Source organism: Silurus aristotelis (genome assembly GCF_946808225.1).
Source record: "Silurus aristotelis genome assembly, chromosome: 18".
Classification (NCBI taxonomy): Eukaryota; Metazoa; Chordata; class Actinopteri; order Siluriformes; family Siluridae; genus Silurus; species Silurus aristotelis.
The window spans coordinates 24139605-24158894 of NC_139591.1; the positions used below are offsets into that span (position 1 = coordinate 24139605).

The 19290-nt window shown below is 43.6% G+C and overlaps 2 protein-coding genes across 2 annotated transcripts in view; one reads left to right on the forward strand and one right to left on the reverse strand.

The window, feature by feature from the left end:
* The first annotated feature begins 628 nt into the window (after nucleotides 1–628).
* On the forward strand, nucleotides 629–5083 carry zfand5b (zinc finger, AN1-type domain 5b). Its single transcript, XM_083568896.1, has 5 exons — nucleotides 629–780; nucleotides 2996–3160; nucleotides 3293–3490; nucleotides 3706–3837; nucleotides 3910–5083. The coding sequence occupies exons 2-5, from the start codon at nucleotides 3004–3006 to the stop codon at nucleotides 4056–4058; spliced, it is 636 nt and encodes a 211-aa protein (XP_083425022.1). The 5' UTR covers nucleotides 629–780; nucleotides 2996–3003; the 3' UTR covers nucleotides 4059–5083.
* Nucleotides 4977–19290, reverse strand: part of smc5 (structural maintenance of chromosomes 5) — an 18867-nt gene continuing 4553 nt past the window's right edge. Inside the window, exons 5-24 of the mRNA XM_083568878.1 lie at nucleotides 19218–19290; nucleotides 19001–19141; nucleotides 14890–15051; nucleotides 14589–14660; nucleotides 14243–14498; nucleotides 13527–13681; nucleotides 13326–13439; nucleotides 13156–13250; nucleotides 12550–12682; nucleotides 12173–12346; nucleotides 10957–11126; nucleotides 8472–8595; nucleotides 7916–8038; nucleotides 7614–7742; nucleotides 7289–7384; nucleotides 6697–6801; nucleotides 6407–6526; nucleotides 6076–6255; nucleotides 5488–5583; nucleotides 4977–5352 (exon numbers count right to left, since the gene is read on the reverse strand). The exon at nucleotides 19218–19290 is cut by the window's right edge and continues 62 nt beyond it. Of these exons, the coding sequence (XP_083425004.1) occupies nucleotides 5221–5352; nucleotides 5488–5583; nucleotides 6076–6255; nucleotides 6407–6526; nucleotides 6697–6801; nucleotides 7289–7384; nucleotides 7614–7742; nucleotides 7916–8038; nucleotides 8472–8595; nucleotides 10957–11126; nucleotides 12173–12346; nucleotides 12550–12682; nucleotides 13156–13250; nucleotides 13326–13439; nucleotides 13527–13681; nucleotides 14243–14498; nucleotides 14589–14660; nucleotides 14890–15051; nucleotides 19001–19141; nucleotides 19218–19290 (2650 nt within the window). The 3' untranslated portion in view covers nucleotides 4977–5220. The remainder of the gene's footprint in view (nucleotides 5353–5487; nucleotides 5584–6075; nucleotides 6256–6406; nucleotides 6527–6696; nucleotides 6802–7288; nucleotides 7385–7613; nucleotides 7743–7915; nucleotides 8039–8471; nucleotides 8596–10956; nucleotides 11127–12172; nucleotides 12347–12549; nucleotides 12683–13155; nucleotides 13251–13325; nucleotides 13440–13526; nucleotides 13682–14242; nucleotides 14499–14588; nucleotides 14661–14889; nucleotides 15052–19000; nucleotides 19142–19217) is intronic.

Consider the following 19290-nt stretch of genomic DNA (forward strand, 5'->3'; position numbering starts at 1 on the left):
GTGTTAAAAAGTCTTCAGTTCTTGAAAAGGTTTCATGCTGCGACAACTAAAAAAACCCTGAAAGATCTAAATGGTCTGAATATGAACTTTTTTGGTGTATTTTAGGAAGCTGAGTTCACACAGTTTTGTTCCGGACAGACAACCTGTTCAAAACCGAGGAACCTGAAACCATCAAAACATCAGCGCTATGAAGATACCGAGCTGTAGGACCTGAAACCAGTTTCATATCCAAATCTGCCCTGGTCCACGATTTCTCTCTCTTACACGCACAATGAACATTACTTTCAGTGAGGGTTGTTGGTGAGAAAAATATATTAATACTCTATTTCAGGCCTTAACAGCTCTCACATGCGTCTTTCTGCGCTTGCGCAAATATTTCAGAGAAGAAACTCGTGGGACCCCTGCTGAGAATTCAGATGATCTACTGTTGACGTGAAAGAGTACACACACACGGAGTCGTTGTGAAGCCAGGTGCTGTGAGATGTTCCTGAGATGAGGTCACATGAGGAACACCGCAACTGTTGTGTACATTAACCCTTTTCTGTGTAGCTCCGCCCACTCAACTAGCGTCAATACAGCGCATCACCCACCCAATCAGCGCCGCACATGACGTCACCATGTCACGCCCTTTTTTCTAAAGAAAGCAACAAACAGCTCGCGCGCGGCTCAGACGGGCCGTGAGGCGGACAGAGAGCGGAGCTGCTGCTGCTGCGCGGAGTTTCCTCTCAGCTCCCCGAAACTTTTCACACACACTCAGTATTGACGTGTTCTTTATTAAAGGTAACGAGAAGCTGTTTATTATTTTGTGTTTGTATTAGTTATTTACACATTAGCCGACTTAGCTTCATCTTTACACTTTTTACTCATGTTTTAAATTAAAAACAGTCAAATCACAGACGCCATTGAGTTTCTATACGAAAGGAGTGCTATTTAAGTGTTATTAATAGGTTTTTTTTATTCAGAAATGGAGCTAAGTTAAAATTAGCCGTGGCTAGTTCCTCATTCGGTTAACCAAATATGGTCAAGCTAATGCTAGCGGATTGTTGATTCAGTATGACATTTTATTTAGGGAATAAACAGTACATTATTTAGTTTAGCTGCTTGTACAATTATATTATTTTATTGTTTAAGCGGTGTTTATCCGTTTTATGTGTAAATTTGGAGAATTTTACCTCAGGAATAGCAATAATCCCCGCGGTCTGTGTGTGCAGGCCTCGCGGCCCTCAGCACACACTGTTATTGTTGTTATTGAGAAATAAACTCTGGAGAAAATCGTTTTAATATTTTATAATGTTTATAATGTTAAAGTAAGACTTTGTCAAATGTTAGCATGTTAGCCTGTAACCTCGTTACTGATCTTTCCTGGAGTAAAGTTTCTGTACATACTGTCTGGATTAAATATCAATAATTTAGGGTTGAAATGACAATCAGTACACTTTGTAGTCGATTTATTTACATTTATAGGTTTTGTGAGCGAAACTTGGAGATTTTCCTAAATAAAATAAAAACAGGAAGAGTCTGGAACAAAGACCAGACAAAAGCAGCCTTCAGCTCGGTGGATTTACACAATAAATTAATATAACTATCGCATTATTATTAATTATAGCGGTATTCTTAACTTACATTTACACGTATATAGGTATAAAATGAGTGTTGATTAAGTGCTTTGTGTGTTTTTGTGAAATGCGGTGCGTTAGCGCTCTGATTAGCATGACTCAGTGGATTTAAAGGCTTGGGCCTGCGAAGGGTTGCCAGGATATACAATAACCCCACTGTTCCTCTTACTCTCTCTCTTTCTCACACACACACACACACACACTTGTGGGTGTTTGTCATAATAAATGGTTGTTCTCGGAGACCTCGTGATTTATTAAATTTCATTTGATTTGTCTGTAGTTAAACAGGAAGTGGGGTTAATGTCGTTCTTCAATCTGGCAACCCGAGAGATCTACACTACACACTGTACAGACATGAACACGATATTAGCGCTTATAACGCTTTTCCTCGTGGATAACAAACACTAACTATTAAACTGTTGTGATTATTGACTTCTGAAACACACACACACACACACACACACACACACAGACTGATGTAAACAAGTCACTGAAGCATCCGTCAGGATATAAATAGCTCCAGTCAGCCAGACCCACGACCCAGGAGGAGAGAGAGGTGGGGGGGGGGGGGGGTGATGCGTTTGTCACGTTGTAAACGTGTGACAGGTGAAATCTGAAGCCCCAACACTGTGTTTGATTTGCTGGTAACTAAAGTTTAACCTCCACACTGTCTCTTTATATATTGTACATCTTGTACTTTGTTTATGAACACATTCAGAAGCCATCACACTTTACATAAATTCACTTAACACACAAAACAATCACCTTTTTGATCATTCATCATAATATATAATAATCAGATTAGTGTTTTGTGGCCTGGTAGTGCAGAATGTTCCGGAGCGTCTGGCCAACCGTTCTCGTCTTTGCGGAACACATGCTGTTCTGCCAGCAGGAGAGACCGAGACCGGTTCTGGTCGGTTCTGTTTATGACGAGTCTTTATTAAAGAACAGCATGTTGGGGAAATCCCAGGACATATCATGTGAATCATGGATGGAAAGTTGTGAGTTTTGTGTTAAAGATGTGCATGTAAAGTGTTTTGCAGTTACATGCTCACTTGTGGTTGTTATGAAACGTGTCTCATAATGATGATGGATTTTAGTCTGATGCACTCATGCTTGGAACAATGTGTCTCCTATTTGTCCTCAGCTATTCATGTCCCACCACTAGTGTGTTTACGAGATTCCGGCTTGTGTGAGTTCCAGTATTTTACAGGGTTTTTTTGGTTTGGTTTGGTTCCTGTAGCTCTTTTGATTTTACACACGACTTTAACGTCTCGTTTTAACTGCACATGTTAACTTTTTCTTCAGTTTACAGTGTGCACCGGCTTTCAAGGGAATGTAAATAGATATTGTGTGTGCGTGTGTGTGTGTGTGATCAGACTGTGCCATGGCCCAGGAGACCAATCAGAGCCCTGTGCCCATGCTGTGCACCACCGGCTGTGGTTTCTATGGGAACCCCAGGACTAACGGCATGTGTTCAGTGTGTTATAAAGAACACCTCTCCAGACAGAATAATGGAGGTGTGAGTCCTCTCAGTAACATGGGTATGCATCTTTATCTTCTTTTTACCTCATCCCTCTAACCTTTTATTCAGTTTAGAGTTCTCTTTCTCTGTCATGTGACTGAGCCAGTATTTATTTTGTGATTTAGCTGACGTGGTTCTCATTGTGTTCCAGGTTCTAGTAGTGTAACCAGTAGTCCCACCTCAGAGGCGTCTGCGATCCAGATCATCGAGGCTACTTTAAATAATTCTGTGAGTGACGCAGAGTCGCCTGTTGGGGCCACTGCAGCACTTCCTGTTACACAGCAGATGACCGAGATGAGCATTTCCTGTGAAGAAGTGGCAGTACCTAAATTAGAAATTCCTGAACCTGGTGAGTGTTAAAGATGAACGGATTAAAAGCAGAAGTGTGAGGATACACACCCGGTGTACAGTGTAACACCCCCCTGTTTGAGTGTTCGCTGTAAATCATTTACAGTGGTGTGAACTTGTGTGTGAATGCTGCTGGTCTGTAGTAATGGTGTAGAAACAGGTGGTGGGTTTGAGATCACGATGGTTTTCTGATGTTGGTTTATTGGTGGTCCTCAGTTATAACTCAGCCCACGGCTGCTGCTTCTTCTGCGGTGAACACGGCGGTCAGCACCGAGACCAAAAGCCCCGACGCCCCCAAACCCAAGAAGAACCGCTGCTTCATGTGTCGTAAGAAGGTCGGCCTTACAGGTGAGCCACGCCCCCGTATCCCTCACGTGTTCCAGATGCTGTAGTAATTAACACTCGTGCTGTTGTGCTCAGGGTTCGACTGTCGCTGTGGAAACCTCTTCTGTGGACTTCACCGTTACTCAGACAAGCACAACTGCCCCTACGACTACAAAGCCGAGGCTGCGGCCAAGATCCGCAAGGAGAACCCCGTAGTGGTGGCCGACAAGATCCAGAGAATATAGATCACCTGCTTATCTCTTTGGCTTTGACCTTTGACCCGTATTTCCGGGAGAGATAGTATGAGAAAACAGGACTTGCACTCAACTTACGATCTAAAGGACTATTTTTATTTTTTATGACTTTGATCTTGTTTTTCAGCCGATGCATGACTGGAGTGGTCTGGGGAATTTTTTTTTGTGTGTCTCAAGTTTATGGCGGAGTTAAACAACGGGGGGGGGGGGGGGGGGGGTTACGTGCGGTTTGTATGGTTTTGTGTTAAAGACGGACCGTCTTTGTGACTGTTGAGTTGTTGTGATTGTGTGTGTGTGTGTGTCTCGTGTCTCAGCGTGGAGAACAGACACGCGGTAGCCTGCAGGACTTCACACGACTGTTAGGGCTCTGACCCAAGGGCCGGCAGGGCAGAGGTGCATGGCTGGCTCATGTAGCACAAAGAGAAAAAAACACACAAAGGACACTGTTCTGAAAAGTTCACGTCTCCCCACGGTTCGTGGCATGACTCCCCCAGCTGTAGCGTTAGCCTGGTTTCCTCACCCACTTCTCCACCACACACCACAGCGGTTCTGTTTCAGTGCTTTTATTTCCTCCTGCTTTGAGTGAAGATGAACACAGACTGGTTTAAGGCTTTGTATTTTGAAGCCTACCTGGGCGGAGCTTCAGTGGGAGGACCAGTGACCTGCATGGTTCATGACATTACTAAAGTAAGTTAGGTTTTAACAGCTACATGCTCATAGACCCTGTTTTTAATTACAAATCCACACGTGTACTGAATGTTTTGTATTGTTCGAGTGAGTGTGAGACGTGCAGGGAGTCACGTGGTGCTGAGAGTCAATACGGTGTTTCCACTGTTGTGTGCCTGTGTGTTTGTGTGAAATATTCAGTTTATTTTTGTGTGTGAGATTCATTCAGGTGTCACAGTAAAATTGTTGTTTCATTTATGAATCCTATTTATTCTGTATTGTGCATCTAATCTTGTTACCCACCGTTACAAAACCGTATCATGTAAATAAAATGCTGTACAGAGATCTAATCATGTATTGCTGTGTAAACCCACCCGTCCCTCCAGCGTGCTCACACACACTCATTTCCCCAAAAATACAAAACCCCTGTGGAGATATAAAGCAGTGCTCGAGGGTGTTGGCGCTCCTGCGCTGTGGCTCTGATGGGTTACTGGGTGCTCTGCCTTTTAACACGCCTGAGGAATGCATTATGGTCCCATTTGTGAGGGGGGAGCATGTAGGGGCCGTTGTGGACACACAGAACAGTCATCTCATCTGCATATTTCAAATTCTGAAGAAGCTGCGCACACACACACACACACACACACACACACACACACACTAGTCATTATACACCCAGACCATTGCATTATTAGCAAGTTAGTTAAAAGCTCTCTGCTACGAGGAAACCTGTATTTCAGTTTTCTTACTGCACCTTTGGTGTAATGAAGAAATACTGTGAGGTTTTGCCACCGCAGGCTGTTTTCACCACAATGTCGAACACTCTTCTCTCATTGGCCGGATCCATCCCCTGTTCACAACACAAGAACATATAATAACAATAACTCTGTCATCTGTTTGGATTCATTCACTGCGTCTAGACAGCGACAGGTTTAATTCTGAGGTAGTTTGTAATGTAAGACTACACATTTCTACAGCTGACTGAAGAAGCAGCAAATAAACTTACATTTAGCCTTCAAACTGTTCAGAATGCAGTTGTGCAGTGTTGAACCTGTGTGTGTGTGTGTGTGTGTGTGAAAGAGTGCCACATGGTTTGGTGGAGATCTGGAGTGATGTAGAGGGGATTAGATATCGATGCAGGGTTGTTGTGTTGGACTTTTGTATAAATAAAGAGTAATAAATCTGTTCATTTATTTCAGGAAATCTCCACAAACTACTGTTTATAATAGATTACACTGCTGTGGTCCCAATCCCAGGTATCAGGGGTCCATACAGTAAATGATGGTCAGAGAGAGAGTATGTGTGTGTGTGTGTGTGTGTGTGTGTGTGTGTAGAGACAGACCTGGTTGATCTCATCGACGACTCTGAAGGGACAGCGGTTGAGCTCCTGCAGGGCCATGAGGTACAGCATGGTGGAGACGCTGCGCTCACCTCCGCTCTGATGGTGAGGAGTGAGTTCATGGAGCTGAGTGCTGCTCCGGAACTTCACCCGGATACGGATACCGTATTTATCATACTCCTCCTGTAACACACACACACACACACACACACAACAATTTTGGTTGTAAATTAACACTTTAACCAGTTGGACAATAAAACAGTGTGTTTAAACAGAAGTGTGTGTGTGTGTGTGTGTGTGTGTGTGTGTGTGTGTGTGTGTGTGAGAAACTGACCTCATTCTCAGAGTGCAGGTCGACTTCTCCAGCACAGTTCATGGAGCGAAAAAAATCACTGAACTTCTCATTAATTTGATCCACCAACTGCTTCAGGGGATTTAGCCAACGTTCCTTTGCCTGGTACGTGCGTATACACACACACACACACACACACACACACACACACACACACACACACACACACACACACACACACACACACAGACTTTAAATATACAAGTTTTAATAAAGTTAAGCATTTTTATTTGTGTGGCATGTGTGGGAAGTGTGGAGGGTAAGAACTATGCCTCAGAAATGTTCTGTCTGTAGGTCTTCAGATCTTTGGTCTTCTCCTCCAGCTCCTTCTCCATCTCCTTTATCTCCTTCTCTCTCTGATTATATTCCTCCACCACCTGGTAACATCACAACAAACACACAGACGATTACACAACTCTCCATCGCAGGTCTTCCTGGTCAGGTCAGTGGGAGAATGTCGTGTGTAATGTGGAGGTGTGTATCAGGACTATAAAAAGGCTCAGGAGCTGCAGTTGTACTCGTGTGGGTGAGTGATGTGATGTTCTCTACAGAACTGGAACTTGTACACTAACTGCTGCATTCTGTACTACAGTCTCATTCAGACGTGTTCTTCACGTGTACAATTATTCAAGTATTATTCATATTAAACATGTTTGAAGTGATCGGATCTCTGATAGAATTTCACTTCTAATCACCGTCTAAGTTTTACACCAAGTTTGTGTTTTTATTCTGTAAATATTTTCCTGCCACTAACAGGAGGAACGTTTAACTGCACACTCAGAAACCACAAGTGTGTATTGAAGAAGAGACAGAAAACAGTAGTGTGTTGGAATTGTGTTGCTTTGAGATGTTACTGTGTCTCACTCTCTCACTGAGGTCAGCAAACCCTTCTGCTCTGGCCTTCTCTTCATTCAGCATGGCGTCGATCTCATCCAGAGTTTCGGGCAGCTCACTGAACGCCTGAGGGACAAGATGAGCAGAAAAACTTCTCAAATGAATCTAACTGCTGGAGACATGAGGCTACTTAGTAAGGTCATGACCTCTGTGTTAGCATGATACCAGTTAGCATGATGCACATCTAAATCAGACTCTCCTCTCTCTGATGTTTCTCATAATAAACAAACATAGTAACATCATATGGCTTTGTGTGTGTGTGTGTGTGTGTGTGTGTGTGTGTGTGTGTTCGGACCGTGTGCAGTATCTCAGGTACTTGAGTCTCTCCTGGGTTCATGTTACAGATCTCGCTGGCTCTCCTCATTAATCCCCTACACGTCTCCAACAGACTCGTCTTCCTCTGGTCCAGCTCAGTAAACGCTTGCTGTCACACACACACACACACACACACACACACACACACACACACACACACACACACACACACATTAATAAGAAAGTCAAAGCTCCACACAGGTTCTTTGAGTAAGTGCAGTTGAGATTGGATCTTCTGCCTGGACAAAAGCCCAAATGAATGTTATCAGTGTGACCTCTGACCTCTGCTCTTCTGAGCTCAGCTGATCCCTCCCTGCAGTCTGACTCCAGTTTGGTCTTCTCAGCACTGAGACCTGCTATGTCCAAAGCCAAGTACACCTTCTCCATGATCAGTCTGGCTCTGTGCTACACACACACACACACACACACACACACACACACACACACACACACACACACACAGAGAGAGAGAGAGAACGTATGAACCCCAGCTCAGGGTAAAGAACAGTATTTATCATCATTACCACCTGCTCCCTAAACATTGTGTTACAGTTTATAAAGATTGTGTTGAAATGTACACAAACGTTCAGGTTATAAATCACTTACAGGATAATAACAGACATAAACCATTAAACTGGTAATAAAATAAAGCAGCACACAAACACTGGGATTTTATTTTTTTATCTTTTAAAAAAATTATCCTAAAAAAATGTAAACTTATAAACAACTTTCAAACAAAACATGGGGACGAGGGGACGGGCGCTGTATTAGTTTGACCTCCTGTTCACGCCAGATTGTTGGGTTCGGTAGTGAACTTTGGTCCCTGCAGCTCACTAACCTTCATGAAGCCCAGGAACTCCTCCACTATGGCCACCTTCTGCTGGTTTATGTGTGAGATCCTGGTGTTCGCTTCATCTTCCTCTTTCTGAAGGTCAATTACACCCTGCTGCATCTGCCTCAGACTGAGACACGAGAACAGAGACCATGTGCAGTGTGAAAGAACATCTCTTCATCTAGCGTTTGTGAATTCGAGATTAATTACACCCAGTTACCTCACATTAAACACACACACACACACACACACCCAGTTACCTCACATTAAACACACACACACACACACACACAGTTACCTCACATTAAACACACACACACACACACACACACACACACACACACACAGTTACCTCACATTAAACACACACACACACACACAGTTACCTCACATTAAACACACACACACACACACACACACACACACACACACAGTTACCTCACATTAAACACACACACACACACACACCCAGTTACCTCACATTAAACACACACACACACACACACACACACACACACACACACACACACACACACACACACACACACACAGTTACCTCACATTAAACACACACACACACACACACACCCAGTTACCTCACATTAAACACACACACACACACACACACAGTTACCTCACATTAAACACACACACACACACACACACACACACACACACACACAGTTACCTCACATTAAACACACACACACACACACAGTTACCTCACATTAAACACACACACACACACACACACACACACACACACACAGTTACCTCACATTAAACACACACACACACACACACCCAGTTACCTCACATTAAACACACACACACACACACACACACACACACACACACACACACACACACACACACACACACACACAGTTACCTCACATTAAACACACACACACACACAGTTACCTCACATTAAACACACACACACACAGTTACCTCACATTAAACACACACACACACACACACACACACACAGTTACCTCACATTAAACACACAAACACCCAGTTACCTCACATTAAACACACACACACACACACACCCAGTTACCTCACATTAAACACACACACACACACACACACACACACAGTTACCTCACATTAAACACACACACACACCCAGTTACCTCACATTAAACACACACACACACACACACACACACACACACACACACACACACACACACAGTTACCTCACATTAAACACACACACACACACACACCCAGTTACCTCACATTAAACACACACACACACACACCCAGTTACCTCACATTAAACACACACACACACACACACACACACACCCAGTTACCTCACATTAAACACACACACACACACACACACCCCCAGTTACCTCACACTAAACACACACACACACACCCAGTTACCTCACATTAAACACACACACACACACACACACACACACAGTTACCTTACATTAAACACACACACACACACACACACACACACACACACACACACACACACACACACAGTTACCTCACATTAAACACACACACACACACACACACACACACACACACACACACACACACACAGTTACCTCACATTAAACACACACACACACACACACACACACACACACACACACACACACACACACACACACACAGTTACCTCACATTAAACACACACACACACACACACAGTTACCTCACATTAAACACACACACCCAGTTACCTCACATTACACACACACACACACACACACACACACACACACACACACAGTTACCTCACATTAAACACACACACACACCCAGTTACCTCACATTAAACACACACACACACCCAGTTACCTCACAATAAACACACACACACACCCAGTTACCTCACATTAAACACACACACACACACACACACACACACACACACACACACACACACACACACAGTTACCTCACATTAAACACACACACACACCCAGTTACCTCACATTAAACACACACACACACCCAGTTACCTCACAATAAACACACACACACACACCCAGTTACCTCACATTAAACACACACACACACCCAGTTACCTCACATTAAACACACACACACACACACACACACACACACACACACACACACACACACACACACACAGTTACCTCACATTAAACACACACACACACACCCAGTTACCTCACATTAAACACACACACACACCCAGTTACCTCACATTAAACACACACACACACAGTTACCTCACATTAAACACACACACACACACACACACACACACACACACACACACACACACACACACACACCTCACATTAAACACACACACACACACACACACCCACCCACCCAGTTACCTCACATTACACACACACACACACACACACACACACACCCAGTTACCTCACATTAAACACACACACACACACCCAGTTACCTCACATTAAACACACACACACACACACACACACACACACACACACACACACACACACGTTACCTCTCTTGCTTGGTGCTGATTCTCTGCTCTAGTTGTCTCTTTTTGCCTTTCAGCTCTGATAGACGCTTCTTCTCAGCTCGGAGGTCGTTGTCATGGCGATCCAGTCTGACCTGCTGCTCCTGATAAGCAGCCATTCGACCATCAACACTTTGGATCTTCTGCTGAGCTGCCTGGGGAGTTCAGAGGTTACCATAAGGACACTTTGTAGAAAAAGATCAGTTCAGTTCAGATTAAATGACATAAGGAGTTCATAAGGAGTTCATAAGGAGTTGGGAGCTATTCCTGACATGAAGTAGTAAAAAAAAAACAACAAAGAGATGCAGATGTTCTGGTGTTCAGCAGGAAAACACACACACACACACACACACACACACACACACACACACGAGTACAGTATCTCACAAAAGTAAGTACACCCCTCACATTTCAGTAATCATTGCAGTATCTTCTGAAGACACAATACTGTAGAAATGAAAGGTGGTTGTATTTTAGAGGCGAGTCAGAAGTTCAGATTTTCTGTCCTCTAAAATACACACAGCAGTTACTGTCTAAATAACGGCACACTAAAGTGCCTGCTAAAATGTGAGGGGTGTACTTACTTTTGTGAGATACTGTAAGTAGTGACTAGATCTGTGTGGTAAGATTTCTACTTCATCGAGTCAAATAATGTGAGCTGGTCTTCAGGTTCATGAGGAGCTGCTGTAAGATGCAGGGTATCGTGTGCTCTCATCACAACAACCATGATATGACCTTCAGCTCAGGTTACTGTCTGCATGATGTTTCACATGTTCTCTGTGTGTGTGTGTGTGTGTGTGTGTGTGTGTGTGTGTGTGTGTGTGTGTGTGTGTGTGCGCCCCTCCCCAGCATAAAACTATTACTGTATAAATGAAAGAGTGAAGGGGAGTGGAATGTGGAATATGGAATATGGAATGTGGAATATGGAATATGGAATGTGGAATATGGAATGTGGAATATGGAATATGGAATGTGGAATATGGAATGTGGAATATGGAATGTGGAATGTGGAATATGGAATGTGGAAAATGGAATGTGGAATGTGGAACGCTCTTAAGATCTGCTGAGTGGATATAAGATTTACTGCACAGGGGTCAGTTTTATTAATCACAATGCACTGACTTGAAAAACAGCTCAGGCTCCTGGTCCACACAAAAGTAAAGAAAGAGAATGTTCCTGGCGTGACTTTGGTGTATCTTACACTGAGCTGAGCTTTCAACTGATCCCTCTCGACTGCATCAATGTTCATGCTGAGGAACTGAGAAGGTCGCAGGGCAGTGTTACTGGAGATGGTCCTGTTGGAGTAAGTGGACTTCTTTACCACATACCTCTCATCTTCAGTGTAGATGGTCTTCAGCTGAGACTCATTAATCACCTGAATGAGACAGAGAGAGGAACACAGATCAACACTGAGGATCACTGGCACCTCAGAAGTCCTCATTCTAACAGCAACATTTAAAAAGGAGAGAATTTGTGTGATCTTTAAAGATAAACGTTACATGATCTTTAGATTAAACTAAAACAGTGTTCATACATACAAGTTCATAATAAACCTGTGTGTCAACCAGAAAAACTAACCATCTCAATCAGCTTCTTAGTCTCCTTCGTCCCCACAGGAACATCATTAACCCTGTACTGATGGCACAGGTAACTCATCACCTCGTCTGGGGCATCAAACAGCTCGCGCAGGTAGGAGAAGAACCCATAACGCCTGCACACACACACGCACGCACGCACACACACACGCACGCGCACACACGCGCGCACACACACGCGCGCACACACGCACAAAAATTTAAACTTTCCACAATGTAAGTCAGCTTTGTCTAAAGATTAACAGCATTTTAAAACTAGTCAACAAGATCCATTTAATTCTTTATAAAAATGTCTGAAGTATCTGAAGTGGTGATTTATACACAACATTTAATGATGAAGAGATGTATAATAAAATCATGTAATTCCAAACAGAAAAGGAATTAAATATAACTTAAAACAATAAAAATGCAAATCCAGAAGACTCAACAACAAAAACACAAAGTTTTATGCTGACTAATGAATAATTAGTTATTAGATCTCACTATTCCAGATTCCACGTTTATGAAGATCTGTGATTTCTGTATTTTACACTTTTTCTAACGGTTTTAAGATACAAATGTGTTTTTCTAAAATGAAAAGTTTTCATACTGGAGGGAGTTTAAGGGTCGTGATGGTGGTCGAGAAGCCCACGACTCTGCAGGAGCGATCACACTGTTCACTCGAAGCCTCTGTCGGTCTCGTATCTGAGGGCAGAGAACACACACCATCCCCAGTGTTTAAACACATTTCACTAAAACACAAACATCTCCACAACTTACCTCTGACATGAACTTCTCCATATCCTGCTGCTTCTGGAACACAAACGCTCTCAGGTCGTTTATAGGAACATGGCTCTCCACATATTTAGCATTTTGTGGGTCCCGTACATTAATCTGTAATTAAAGATAACCGGATAAATAAAACACACACACACACACACACACACACATGTACGTACGTCGTAAAGCAGTTAAACTCACCACCAGCATCATGGGCTCGTACACATTTCCCTCAAAGAGATGGCGGTTCCTCCTCAGCCACAGCAGAGCCGTATGAGTGTCAGGAGAACGTTGCCGCAGCATCTCCTCCTTCCTGTTCATCATGTCCTCTAAACTACGCAGACGGTTCTGCAGACCTGTGGATGAGGAGCAGAAAAGAAGCTGAAGATATTTACTTACACAGACTGCTGATATGTGAAGAGTAAAACAGGTACAGGTGTGCTGGTGTAGACGATAATCAACACAAGGGTGGTGTGATGAAGAAATGTTACTGTTCACACCTGAAGCGGATTTTTTTTTTCTATTGGTTGGATTGTACTTATCAATAACCAATTAATCAATCCACAGTTTTTCAAATGGATACTGGCTGAAAAAATTAATTAAAATAACTGTACTTTAATACAAAAATAAGAAACAGAACTGAATCATGAAAATGTTCTAAATGAATATATTCATTAATAAATATAATTATATGATAGCTCTCTCCGTGCAGTGTGCAGTCTCACGTGTAAAAACAAACGTGATCGGTTGACCTCTACTAGAGATTCCTTCCATACATGTTAGATGCACATTTATTTCCAGAAGAATTTTCAGAGCTGCTGTCATGGACAATTAATCAAAACCTTCTGACCAATCCCATTCCAGAAGTAGACAGCACTGTGATGTTAGCGCTTCATAGAGTTCTTAGTAAATCTTACGTCTCAGCTCGCCCGTGGCCTCGTCCTTATCGCGCCTCAAGTCCTGCCATTCGACGTCCAGCCTGGATTTCTCCTCCTGGATGCCCCTGAGCTCAGAGTTAACTGCCTCAATCCTGGGCGTGATGTCCTCTTGGCTGCCTACGTTGTCCAGCTCCGTCTGCAGGTCCTGAATCGCACGGCGCGTGATCTCAATTCGCCGATCCCGATCCGCCGCCTCGGCCCGCTTCAGACTCAGAGCCTGCCTAATGTCATCAATCTGATGGTGAGATAATCAGACTTAGTCCAGACGTCACAATCCTTTACTGTACAGCTCTGTGTTTAGAAAAACAAAAAAACAACTCCACACCTCTTTATATTTCAAGTCCAATTGATCCTGTTTGTGTTTACATTTTTGTGACGCTTCTCTGATTTTGGCCGTCTGAAACAGGAAGTGGTCATACACGTGAGCAAATCTACATAATAATCAGTGAACAGTTCATCCTTTAATATAATGCATCTATTTACCTGCATATTCTTCTGACATTTTATCTAATTAAAGTTATTTTTGCTTTTTAAACATTTTCTCCTAAACTGGTGGAATAATTGTGATTTAATTATCACTATTGTTTCTGTATTTTATTGTTATTTGGACTGGAGGATCACCAGACCTTTTCCTTCATCTGGTTCTCAATAGGTTGCAGCTGGCTCTCGATGGACTGGATTTTTCTCAGCAGAGGCGTTTGAGCTTCCTTCAGTGACTTCACCGTCTTCTTCATGTCATCTCTCTGTTTCTTTACTTCCTCCAGTTCCTTACGAGTCGTCTCATATTTCTACACACACACACACACACACACACACACACACACACACACACACACACACACACACACACACACTTCAGTTCATATTTATTTGTTTTTAATAATGAACATGGTCTCAGAGCAGCTTTACACAGATATTGTGGAGATAAAAATGAAGATGTTGTTTATAAGTGTAAGTTTGTCTCTGATGAACAAGTCGGTGGAGACTGTGGTGAAGGAAAAACTTTGAGAGGAACCAGACTCAAGAGGGAACCTCATCCTCATCTGGGTTTTATTTATTACAGATAAACGTACAGATGATGAATAAAGTTCTTCTTCTTCTTCTTTCGGCTGCTCCCATTAGGGGGCACCGCAGCAGATCATCCGTCTCCACACCCCTCTGTCCTCTACATCTGCCTCTTTCACACCAACTACCTGCATGTCTTCCCTCACCACATCCATAAACCTCCTCCTTGTTCTTCCTCTTTTCCTCCTTCCTGGTGTCTCCATCCTCAGCATTCTCCTACTGATATACCCCATGTTCCTCCTCTGCACATGTCCAAACCATCTCAATCTCGCCTCCCTCACCTTGTCTCCAAAACATCCTACATGTGCTGTCCCTCTAATAAACTCATTTCTAATCTTGTCCATCCTCGTCACTCCCAACGAAAACCTTAACATCTTCAGCTCTGCTACCTCCAGCTCCACCTCCTGTCTTTTACTCAATACCACTGTCTCTAATCCATACAACATCTCAGGTCTCACTACAGTCCTATAAACTTTCCCTTTCACTCTCACAGATACTCTTCTATCACAAATCACTCCTGTCACTCTTCTCCACTCACTCCACCCTGCCTGCACTCTTTTCTTTACTTCTCTAACACACTCTCCATTACTTTGCACTGTTGACCCCAGGTACCTGAACTCCTCCACCTTCTCCACCTCTTCTCCCTGCAACCGCATCACTCCACTGCCCTCCCTCTCATTCACACACATGTACTCTGTCTTACTCCTACTGACTTTCATTCCCCTTCTCTCAAGCGCATATCTCCACCTCTCCAGGCTCTTCTCAACCTGCTCTCTACTCTCACCACAAATCACAATATCATCTGCAAACATCATAGTCCAGGGAGACTGCTGTCTGACCTCGTCCGTCAACCTGTCCATCACCACTGCAAACAGGAAAGGGCTCAGGGCCGATCCTTGATGCAGTCCAACCTTCACCCTGAACCAGTCTGTCGTACCTACTGCACACTTCACTGCCGTCACACTGTCCTCATACATGTCCTGCACCACCCTCACATACTTCTCTGACACACCTGACTTCCTCATACAATACCACAACTCCTCTCTCCACCCTGTCGTACGCTTTCTCTAAATCCACAAATACACAATGCAGCTCCTTCTGTCCTTCTCTATACTTCTCCATCAACATTCTCAAAGAAAATAATGCATCTGTGGTGCTCTTCCTCAGCATGAAACCATACTGTTGCTCACAGATGGTCACCTCTTCTCTCAGCCTGGCTTCCACTACTCTTTCCCAGAACTTCATGGTGTGACTGATCAACTTAATTCCCCTGTAGTTACTGCAGGTCTGCACATCTCCCTTATGCTTAAAGATCGGTACCAGCACACTCCTTCTCCATTCCTCAGGCATCCTCTCCCCTTCCAGAATCCTGTTAAACAATCTGGTTAAAAACTCCACTGCCATCTCTCCTAAACATCTCCACGCTTCTACCGGTATGTCATCTGGTCCAACCGACTTTCCATTCTTCATCCTCTTAATCAATACTCTCACTTCCTCCTTACTAATCCTATCTACATCCTGCTTCACCAACTCCACATCCTCCAACCTTCTCTCTCTCTGATTTTCCTCATTCATCAGCTGCTCAAAATACTCCCTCCATCTTCTCAACACACTCTCATCACTAGTCAACACATTTCCCTCTCCATCCTTTATTGCTCTAACTTGCAGTACATCCTTCCCAGCTCGGTTCCTCTGCTTGACCAATCGGTATAAATCCTTTTCTCCTTCCTTAGTGTCCAACCTCTTATACAGCTCCTCATATGCCTTTTCCTTGGCTTTCGCCACATCCCTTTTAACCTGCTGCCGCATCTCCTTGTACTCCTGCCTACTTTTCTCATCACTCTGTCGATCCCACTTCTGTTTTGCCAATCTCTTTCCCCTAATGCTCTCCTGCACTTCCTCATTCCACCACCACGTCTCCTTGTCTTGCTTTCTATTTCCAGATGTCACACCAAGTACTTTTCTAGCTGCCTCCCTCATCACTCCTGCAGTAATTGCCCAATCATCCGGCACCTCTTCACCACCACCAAGCCCCTGTCTGACCTCTTCCCTGAACCTCACACTACACTCTTCCTCCTTCAGTTTCCACCATCTTATTCTTCTTTCAATCCTTACTTTCCTCCTCTTCTTCTTCGCCTCCAAAACCATCCTACAGACCACCATCCGATGCTGTCTAGCTACACTGTCCCCCGCCAACACCTTACAGTCTCCAATCTCCTTCAGGTTGCATCTCCTACACAGAAGATAATCCACCTGTGTGCACCTTCCTCCACTCTTATACGTCACCCTATGATCCTCCTTCTTCTTAAAATACGTGTTCACCACTGCCATTTCCATCCTTTTAGCAAAATCTACCACCATCTGCCCTTCCACATTCCTCTCCTTGAAACCATGCCTACCATCACCTCCTTATCACCTCTGTTCCCTTCACCTACATGCCCATTAAAGTCTGCCCCAATCACCAATCGTTCTTTCCTAGGTACACCATCTACCACTTCATCTAATTCACTCCAGAATCTTTCCTTCTCCTCCATCTCACAGCCAACTTGTGGAGCATAGGCACTGATGACATTTATCATCATCCCTTCAACTTCCACCTTCACGATCATCACCCTATCAGAAACTCTCTTCACCTCCACTACACTCTTACTGTACTCTTCCTTCAGAATCACCCCTACACCATTTCTCTTTCCATCCACACCATGATAAAACAGTTTAAACCCACCTCCAATGTTCCTGGTCTTACTCCCTTTCCACTTGGTCTCCTGAACACACAGCATATCTACCTTTCTCCTCTCCATCATATCAGCTATCTCTCTCCCTTTACCCGTCATAGTACCAACCCGAACCTCTACTCTCCTACACTGCTCCTTTTCCTGCCGTCTCTGTAGTAGTCTTCCTCCTCTCCTTCTCCTCCTTCGGCCAACAGTAGCCCAATTTCCACCGGTACCCTGTCGGCTAACGATACCTGTGGCGGTCGTTGTTAACCCGGGCCTCGACCGATCCGGTATGAAATTCTCATTTGTGATCCGCATATTTGATTTGGCACATGTTTTACGCTGGATGCCCTTCCTAACGCAACCCTCCCCATTTACCCGGGCTTGGGACCGGCACTAAGAGTACACTGGCTTGTGCCCCCCTAATGGCTGGGTTATGATGAATAAAGTTATTGATCTTAAATAAACACCATTAAAAGCTACAATAAATAAGGATGAATTCAGGCTCTTTGCTTCATGAATCAAATCAGAAGCAGTTTTGAACTTTAAATGATTAGTTGAATGATATTAAAGATACACTGCTCCTGATTGTGGCTCGAACTACAAATATGAAGAATTAGCAGCTTTTATGTCTCTAATGTACAGACACCAGTTGACTTCTGTATGTTTTATATGAATAAATAAACACAGTGTAATGTGTGTGTCACCCTGATGTCCCTCAGGGTTTTCAGTTTGGCCCTTTAGGGAAGATCTAAGCTATTCAGAAAATGCTCGAACTGCTGCTTTTAAAATTATTTTACAGCATTTAAGGGTAATTTTTTTATTTTATATAATAAATAAAACTTTATCGGGCTTTTTACAATTATTATATACAATATTTCTGTATTAAAATTACAATTCAAACACTTATTTTTTCTTATACAGTTATTTTAAGATGGGACAGGAGGACGCTCACCACCCAGGGCCTTTTCTTCTCCAGCATCTGGATCCTGTCAAGATGTCTCCTTCTCATGTGGTAGCGCTCCACGTCCCCTTTGTTCCGTTCGTTCCTCTGCCGGGCTTTCTCCAGGAAGGTGGCCTTTTCCTTACACAAATTCTGTACAATTTCCCCATAGGTAAAGGTGAGTCGGGGCAGACAGGAAATGCTAAACACAGCAGAAATAAAACGTTACCTCCAGATCCCTCTCTTTACTCCGGCAGTTCTTCAGCTCACAGTGAAAGTTGTACATTTCTGGTGGGCCGACA

Excerpts from the sequence above, each read along its gene's own strand:
- zfand5b (XM_083568896.1), top strand. The coding sequence starts at position 3,004 with ATGGCCCAGGAGACCAATCAGAGCCCTGTGCCCATGCTGTGCACCACC. Across the intron at positions 3,491-3,705 it reads ATTAGAAATTCCTGAACCTG|TTATAACTCAGCCCACGGCT; the intron begins GTGAGTGTTAAA and ends GGTGGTCCTCAG. Across the intron at positions 3,838-3,909 it reads TAAGAAGGTCGGCCTTACAG|GGTTCGACTGTCGCTGTGGA; the intron begins GTGAGCCACGCC and ends TGTTGTGCTCAG.